Source organism: Salmo salar, chromosome 24, assembly GCF_965601325.2.
Source record: "Salmo salar chromosome 24, fSalSal1, whole genome shotgun sequence".
Lineage (NCBI taxonomy): Eukaryota > Metazoa > Chordata > Actinopteri > Salmoniformes > Salmonidae > Salmo > Salmo salar.
This window is the reverse complement of record NC_138314.1, coordinates 43468275-43477959: the sequence shown is the minus strand read 5'-3', so window position 1 is coordinate 43477959 and position 9685 is coordinate 43468275. Positions and strand designations below refer to the sequence as shown.

The 9685-nt window shown below is 42.3% G+C and overlaps 1 protein-coding gene across 1 annotated transcript; it reads right to left on the bottom strand.

Annotated features, from left to right (window-relative positions):
- Positions 1–795: 795 nt before the first annotated feature.
- Positions 796–4057, bottom strand: sdf2l1 (stromal cell-derived factor 2-like 1). Its single transcript, NM_001141286.1, has 3 exons — positions 3837–4057; positions 1912–2108; positions 796–1752 (listed from the first exon to the last, which is right to left on the bottom strand). The coding sequence occupies exons 1-3, from the start codon at positions 4012–4014 to the stop codon at positions 1468–1470; spliced, it is 660 nt and encodes a 219-aa protein (NP_001134758.1). The 5' UTR covers positions 4015–4057; the 3' UTR covers positions 796–1467.
- Between the last annotated feature and the right edge of the window lie 5628 nt (positions 4058–9685).

Here is a 9685-nt window from a genome sequence, read left to right as displayed (position 1 = left end):
GTCACGGCCGGATGCGATAAAGCCTGGATTAGAATCAGGGACTGTAGTGACGCCTCTTGCACTGAGATGCAGTGGTATAACCACTCTGCCACTCGGGAGCTCATCCAGAGTCCTCTATTTAACTCTATGAGGCAACTACTGGGCAGCTTCTCTGCACTGACCACCCGTCAGATTCTCTTAAGAACCGTTGCAATATTACTAATATGAGCGTGGTCCTGTTTTATGCTCTCTAACTTTCTGTCTGACAATTTTCCAGCCTTGACGTCTAGTCTCTGCCCTGTTATTTCAAGAGTACATGACTTCTATGTCATTACATTAGTTAGTTCTGTCCAATAGTGTGTTGATGTGTGCAGTAGCCGATAGGTGTGAATTGCACAACGAGAGAATATTCCTTGGACATAGGCACAGAAACACAATGACATTATTGATGTGATTCATCATTGAAAGAGCAACTATCCCAAACGAAGGTGTTTCATCATAACAGATGGAGATGAGGCTCTATATTAGGCACTATTAAAATATCCTCCCTGATGACCCACAATATAAACTGCAGAGAACAAAAAACTTTTAAAAAAACGTGTTCCAAATAACTTAACACCCTTATACACCTAAACGATATCCTTTCCTGACATACAAACATAAAACACGTCTACACACAATAAGAAAACACTCCCAAAAGCAAATCAGGTGAGTCATGTTCCAGGAGAAAGGCCTTAAAGCACAGTATGTGATATCGTTATTACAGGTACAGGGTAAGCACAGCAGCTAGAGGTGTAGACCGTGGCAGTGAAAAATCCAGACAATGTTTGTTTTTATTAGCACCAGGATGTATGCAGTCGGTCGCTAAGGAGTAGACAGGCACAGTAGAGTCATCTGGAAATGGCAGTGTTCCCCTTACATTTCCCCCTGCAGACAGGTGCTAATACCTCTGATATCAGACTCGAGCAGGGCAACTGTCTTACCACATTCTCCCTCAAACTAATCAAAGTCAAAATCTTCAATCCCATTTTGTTCAGAGATGTGTCAAATTCAAAAAACGGCAAGTGATTCTCATTGTCAGACAACCTTCTCATCTCCCTGTCTGATCGCGTCACCAGAGACTGACTGCACAGAGCCTGATGCTCCTAATGTAAGCCTATATTCAGTAGTCATCAACGTTGTTCCCGGGTGGGCAACGGGTAAACAAAAGAATGTCATAACAAAGTCATAGGCGCCATCTCGACCCAGTTAGCTGCATCAGAGTCATCCTGTAGTCCACTTGGACTGCGTCTGACATGGCTCCCTGTTCCCTATTTTAGTGCACTATTTTTGATTGGAGTCATGTGGGTATATATTATAGAATAGGGAATAGGGCTCCATTTCAGACGAAACCTAGGCGCAATATTATGTGACGATGTCTGACGAGATCATCGGCGCTCATTGTGATGTCGTCAGAGCTCATCGTGACGCAGCAGCTTGATGATGTCATCAGAGCTCTTCATGATGGTGTCTCAGCGGTTCTTGGCTGGGGAGAATGAAGACACCCTCCATAGCCTTCCAGTAGTTGTTCTGGTTGGCAGTGCCCATGCCGTGGACCTCCCTCTGCCCCCGGATGGGGTTGCCGTACTGCTCGCCCGTCACGCTCAGGAAGGCATCGGTGCCGACGTGTTTGAAGCGCACCGCCTCGTCCCGCTCCCAGATGGAGTCGTCACACTGCACCCTCCACACGTCCAGGTCATCCCCCTCGCCGTTCTCACCGAACGCACTCACCTCCTGGAGAAAGACAATGGGACAATGTCAGGTTGATAGACAGCACTGAAGGGAAGTGGTGTGTGTTTGTTACCTGGTTGTTGGACAGAGCTAGAATAGTTTGTGTGTGTGTGTGTGTGTGTGTGTGTGTGTGTGTGTGTGTATTCCCACTGCCTCTCTTACCTGGTTGTTGGACAGCGGCGAGCTAAAGTGGTGTGTGTGGAGGTTACGTCCCGTGGTCATGTGCGTGATGCGGATGGCCTGCCCACACTGGATGGGCACACCTCGTTGGCAGGTCCCGTTGGGCTTCCCCCGGATCCTCCAGTAACTGTTGGCATCATCTGCACTCTCAACGCCCGTCACAGACTGCTGCCCACTGCCTACAGTTTATAAAAGGAGTCAACAGCTTTACCTCAAACATCCATCTTGCCTTCATTCTTCTATTTCTGAGGCCAGAGTGTCAGTGAACTAAAAGACATATACAGTCTCGTATCAAACGTTTAGAGCACAAGGTTAAGCCCCAAAAAACTTCACAGCATTTTGGGTTTGATGTGCAAGACAGCACCGACAGACAAGGTCATCCCATTTCAGGTTCCTAGTCACATTGTGAAGTATTCTTGTTGTTGTGATTCTTACATCATTTTTCTCATAAAGTTTCTAGTATTATCACCTTCAGCAGAAAATTATTTTGGATATGAGATCGGCAGTTATTTTGGATATGAGATCGGCAGTTATTTTGGATATGAGATCGGCAGTTATTTTGGATATGAGATCGGCAGTTATTTTGGATATGAGATCGGCAGTTATTTTGGATATGAGATCGGCAGTCAGATTCAAACAGAAATTTGAAACTCAATTTATACACTGGATTCTTGACATGGCTCACTAACATATCTACTGCTGTACATACCATTTCTAGTAGGCTATATCTAGTGTAAATTCATCCGGTGTATACATGTACAGATAGCACTGTAACAGTAATCCAAATGCTATTTGGGTTGTTAATTGGATTAGTTCAAACATTTTTGGATTTCTTGTTGTTTTTGTGTGATTATTTGTGTACTTGTTTGACGTTTAACTGCATTGGTAAGAGCTAGTGACATAAGCATTTCCCTACACCCACTATAACATCAGCTAAACTGTGTACACGGCCAATAAACTTTGATTTGACTGATGGTATATTACTAAAAAACGTCAGTTCCGGAATGACTGGTTACTACTGTAATAGAGTGCTGTATGTGTTACAGCTAAAACCCTCTTCCTGTTAAAACCCTCTTCCTGTTAAAACCCTCTTCCTGTGGGTTCTACTGTTGCGCATTAGGTTACAGTACACCTGCTGTCGGGTGAAACTGATATGTATCGCTGGGGATGGCGAGATTTGCATCCAGCATAGTTTACATTTTACTATAAGTTACAATAGGCCTACTTCACGTCTAAATCAGTGGTTAAAACGTGGGTGCAAATGTATCCAATAGACCGCACTGGAATGTAACCACCTGCTTATTCCATAGTTACAAATGTTTTTCACTATCGAGTGACAATACATTGTTTGTTGGAACAAATGTTCCACTCACCGATTGATACATCATTGTTGCGAGCTCGATTCCCGACCAGAGTCAGGAAGACTGTCATATAGGCAAATCAATTAGTTTATTGTTATGACCATTTAAAGCCGTGATACTTTTCGGTTTAACGTAACATCGTTCCTCCAGACATGCAGCTATGAAATGGAGACCAACCGGTTTATGACTGTCAGTAGGGTATTTGTTACGCTGCGGTGCCTTGACTCAACGAAATCACTAAGCTTTACCTTTATGGTGCTTTTAAGACAACTGGGAACGCGGGGGGGGAACGACGTCAAATCATGACTTTAGTCATCTTAAAGTCGGAGCTCTAGAAAGAAGCCCGACTTCCAAACTTGGAATTCCGAGTTGGCCCACCGTTCAAAACGATATTTCCAAATCGGAGCTCGTTTTCGAAGTTATCTTGAAACCCTTGAAGTAGGAAGTCAGAGATTTCCAAGTTCCCAGTTGTTTCTGAACGCAGCGTTAGACTATTCCGTCAATAACTGGTGATGGCGGAGTTCTCTAGTGATACTGATGACTTACCGGAGCCGTATTTTACATCGTGAGAGTGCAGCCGAACGTTGTGTCTCGTGTTCAGCAATTTCACGAGCGAACCGCAGGTGACGTAGTTAAACTCCGACTCCCGACCCTCGCATTTGGACCACAAAACAACGACCAAAAAGGATTTGATTAAGGCGCGGAGAGTGTAAATTAATCCCATTGTTCTGTCTCTACAGACATGAGCGAGAGGATGTAAAACTACAAGGCACTTTCAAAAATTAGTGCTTATGTAAACCAATCAGCGCTTGACAAGTCCCTGATCACGGAAGTACAGGATAACACATGCTGATCTGTTATTGGTTGAAGCACATGCGAGGTCTTGCATATTTGGTCAATTAATTCGGAAGCGGAAATGAAATTATGGCCAGAAAGTTGTCGTCACTATTTACCACAGGAACAAAGTCACAAAACCCGCCGATTTCTACAATTTATCTTCTTAAAATTAGATTTTAGACCTAACCCTAACCCCACTGCGAACCTTATTCCTACCTTACATTTTTACAATATATACCACAGTATTCCACTGTGGTAACTAGTGGAAACAGAAAACTACTGCTGATACAAGATGTATACATTGTTGCAACACAAGATTTCCTTATATGGTCTTTGATATGTCTTGTGTTGATCGTAATCGAATTTGAGTGTTATTGTGTGGCCAACCATGTCATTCAAGGATTTAGGCTATAGAACCATTTAGTAGGCTAGGTTGTCTTCTCTTCTCTTTCCTCCATCTGCACTATAAAGAGATGGACATGTCAATGACGATTAAGGAGAGCAGGGGACAAGAAATTGAGTCAAGGAGAGGAACCCACATCAAACAACTGTGATGCACCCCTAGTGATCTCCAATTGATCAAACACACGGGCCTCATATTCCTCATTCTTCCTTCCTATAACTCTTTGCTTAATGTCAACAAGAGGTTGGACAGGGTGTTCTGGGAGAGGTCTATCTCCTTCCTGGTCTGTCTGTGGAGGTTAGATAGGGCATCCTGCAGGATCCCTCTCAGAGACCACGGAAACTGCTGCTCACTGGAGGAAGACAGCCAGTGTATCTGTGATGAGGGGTCTGGCCAAGCTTCTGTGAAAATAGGAAGAGAAATCCATGATCTATAAGGAAGCCTAACTACAGTCTGGTTTAAATCAGGAGTCATCAAATCTCCTCATGGTGAGCTACTGTGTTTGCAGGCTTTTTCTCCGGTACCGTATAAACACACCACATATTGCAAAACATCTTGCATGTAACAAACAGTTTCATGACCTACAGCATGGTCAAGTAAGGTAACGTTTCCAACATTTTCGGACTACGAAAACAACTATTTATTTAGAATCACAGAGAGTCAACGGAAGTCGCAAAGAAAACAGGAGCTGCCTCCATCACCATTTCAACATATCAACATCCTCCAATCACCTCTGCTTAGTCTAATACAGTGACAACTAAAACATACCAAAAAAACGATTCAGTCCAATCAACGTAAGCTAAATATGATGTGGCTGTCCATGGTTCTGATTTCTGTGTGTGCGTGCAAGTAGAAAAATACACATCCTATTTGTAGAGAAAGGCTAGTGCTATTCTCCTCTTTCATGTTGCCTAAATGGTCTATGACTCTGTCATACAGTACACTTTTAGTTTTTGTTGTCCTAGGCTACCTGGCTAAAATGCTTGCTCGTTATCCTAACATTCATGTGCATCGATACGCCAGCCCAGCTAGTTAACATTAGCATACTACTACATCTAGCTAGCTAGCTACATATAGAATTCATGGTTGGATCAGAATCGCCGTTATAATCATTAGCCAGTACGGAGAATTAAGTAAAACCACAAGTCCAAATCCCTATCTCCATCCATGTCTAATTTAGGAAAGAGCCGATTTTAGCTACAATTCAAGTTTTTTGTTGTTGTCAATAATGAAGTTTGGCTTGTGATGTGATTGGTCTGAAGCCAAATTCAAACCGGTGCACCAAACCTTTCACAGCTGAGCTCGCTCAGTTTAGTTCAATGCTAATTGGCTATTATTTTATACTTTATTTATCAAGGGAGGCCAAATGCTCTCTGGCTTCCCTTAGCATTTAATGCTATGGGCGGCAACAATGTCATACTCTTTCTGACCAAACAGCATCAGATACACTATGCTTTCATCAGTGAGAGAAATTAAGCCTCTTGGAAACTGAAGGACATTTCTGAAACACAGAGTGACGAAAGATAAATCATTTTGTATGTTTTTTTTTAATATTTTTTTTCTTGGTCAATTTTTTGGGGGGAAGCCTTCCCTTGACAACCATGAATACACGTCACACACACACACACACACACACACACACACACACACACACACACACACACACACACACACACACACACACACACACACACACACACACACACACACACACACACACACACAGTTTATGTATTCTGCCTTTGCATCAGCATGGGTATCAAAGGCAATCAGATTTGAACACTCCCGTTGCTCTATTTTCAGAGTGGATGACAACTGCTCCTATGGAATCGCCCCCGTGTTTCCTGTGCTCTGATTGGTCGAGGTGTCCAGGTCAGTGGAGGAAAGCCCGGCGAGTGATTGATTGGCATCAACCGCTGAAATCCCAGCTGTTACATTCAAACAAGATACATTTGTCTCCTTGTCTGACGCTGTCTTATTTTGATCGGGGAGGGCAGGTTTTAAAGGGACCCCGTCTGCTCTTCTGGCCTGAAGAAGTTTCAGCAGGACTTTTGACATGACCCTCTCAAGCAAGGAAAAGCTTTGAGCTCCTCTTTCAGGATACAGCGCCATAGGGTCGCAGAGATCAACGATGGGTGACTGGGCTTGGGCAGAGGAACCTCAGGTTCTGCTAAACAGAACCATGTCTTCGTTGGACTCCATCCATTTTCTGATCCGCGTCCAACATTTTAAGATTTCTGAAGAGGACGTATTCCGATTCGGTCAAGTCAGATATGCGAAAGTTGAGTCCACTGTTTGCATGGAGGTCTGAGTTTCCAGCTGCCTCAATTCTCTTCAGAATAGATGTGCATAATCCAGACGTTATAACGGCCTGTAACATGCCTACTGTTCTTTAAATGAAGGCTATGTAGGCTTCGTAAGTTTTTTTGCAAAGTATGCTAGGCCTACTATTGCTCTGTGTCAAGCCCACTAACCTACTTGCCCAATCACATGCCTCAGTGATTACACAAATGCATAATGGGACAATATAATTAAATCATTATTATGTTGGCTAATTGTGCATCAGTCCGTTAGGCTGCTATGTCATTGAGAATGAACAAAGTCGTTGTTTGCCAGAGACCCAGTCGTTCAGTCTTTTTCTCGTTCTTTTCGAAATGTTTCATTGCCATACTGGCTGGCGACTTTCTTATCCATTGCGTGCTAGCAGTTAATGGGGATCCTTAATAAAATACAAAAGTACAAACTACAGCTAACTTAGCCATTTCAAAAAGTGTAACCAGAATAACAGTAAAGTAGCTGCATTTGCATTTGTCTAAACAGTTTTCTAGTGACATTTACTTGGATACATCCATAACAATGAGCTAAAGAGGTGCGATTTTGCCTGGCATAGAAAATGTGTTCACTAGTCAGGACACTGTTGTTCAGAGGACAACACAGATAATACAATCACTTCAAACTGAAGCTGGCTAGACAGCCAACTTGCTGCACTTTGTTTCGTTTAACTTTTTTTTTTCAATTGACGTTTCTTTGTATATATCCATTAAAATGATGATTTATGATTTCGACCGGCTGAGAAACGCTGCCTGCCTGTCTGACTCATCCGGACTCCCCACACGTTTATTACAATGGAGATCAAATTTGAATATTGAAACAATGTTTCAAATGTTGAGACAGACAGCAAGGTTTATACAAATCTCCCGCTGTTGAGAACGAAATGTTAGTCAAAAAGAAATGTGAGATAAAGTCTAGAGGATTTTTATAGTGGAGATCAAGTTTGTACATTTCTTGGCTGGGCTGATGAGACAGTGGATTGCGCAGTCAGATGGAACAGAGTAAATAGGCATTTCATGGTCATAGAGTTAGCAGGTGGTCACTTCTGGAATAGACACCGACTGGAAGGCGGTTTTAACCAATCAGCATTCACAATTAGACACACCCGTTGTATAAAGAACAGAATAGAATAGATGATTATGTCATAGACTCCTGTGTCAACTTTAAACAATCATTGGCCAGCTGGGGCAATGTGTCATGGGAAAGGCAACACTGTGTAGCCAGTGGTATTCATAATGGAAGGAAGGCTTCACAAGAACCTGGCACAGTAAGGGGATAGGTCTTATTACCATTTATGAATGTTTTATGTGATGATCAGTCTGTGTTTGGTGAGTATGCCCTTGGCTAGGAATAGGCTAAAAGTATTTTTAGACCACCGAATTACATGCCTTGATTGAATAGGGCAAATGATTTACACATAGTTATTTACTCAAATAGCTATGCGATATGTCCAGAATATTTCATTATTTTCCTCAAACTAAATGAAAACCATATTTAGGCTTAACACAGGAGGCTGCTGAGGGGAGGACAGCTCATAATAATGGCTGGAACGGAGCAAATGGAATGGCATCAAACACCTGGAAATCATGGAAATCATGTGTTTGATACCATTCCACTGATTCTGCTCCAGCCATTACCACAAGCCCGTCCTCCCCAATTAAGGTGCCACCAACCTGTGGTAGGCTACAGAGAGAAATACACTGATCAAAAATACAGTGGGGTATTGTGTGTAGATTGATAACAAAAAAACAACAATTTAATACATTTTCGCATAAGGCTGTAATGTAACAAAATGTCGAAAAAGTGAAGGGGTCTGAATACTTTCCGAATGCACTGTATAAACGCAACATGTAAACTGTTGATTCCCATGTTTCATGAGCTGAAATAAAATATTCCAGAAATGTTCCATACACACAAAAAGCTTATTTCTCTCAAATGTTGTGCACACGTATTTACATCCCGTTAGTGAGCATTTCTCCTTTTCCAAGATAATCCATCCACCTGACAAGTGTGGCATATCAAGAAGCTGATTAAACTGCATGATCCTTACACAGGTGCACCTTTTGCTGGGACCAATAAATAAAAGGCCACTCTAAAATGTGCAGTTTTGTCACACAAAACAATGCCACAGGTGGCTCAAGTTTTGAGGGAGCGTGCAATTGGCATGCTGACTGCAGCAATGTCCAGCAGAGCTGTTACCAGAGAATGTAATTTTAATTTCTCTACCATAAGCCGCCTCCAACATTGTTTTAGAGAATTTGGCAGTACGTCCAACCGCCCTCATAACTGCAGACCACTTGTATGGCTTAATGTGGGCGAGCGGTTTGCTGACCTTAATGTTGTGAACAGAGTTCCCCATGGTGGGGTTATGGTACGGGCAGGCATAAGCTACAGACAACAAACACAATTGCATTTTATAGATGGCAAATTGAATGCACAGAGATATCCTGAGGCTCATTGCAGTGCCATTCATACACCGCCATCACCTCATGTTTCAGCATGATAATGGACGGCCAAATGTCGCAAGGATCTGTACACAATTGCTGGAAGCAGGAATTTTTTTCTATATATTTAGTTATGTTTAGCTCACATAATATAATGTAAAAGTATGCATGAATGTGTCTGTAATAGAATAAACGTGTCAAAAACAAATCTAGACATTTATAAATACATGTATATAGCTTCCAAAATATATATTTTTTTACAATGGAGGAGTACCAAGATGGCTGCGCTGGCTTCAAAACAGCGGCCCCTATAAATCATCTAGGGATCATACACATCATTGCTTCTAAACACACGTCACATGAAATACCATTTCAATCCA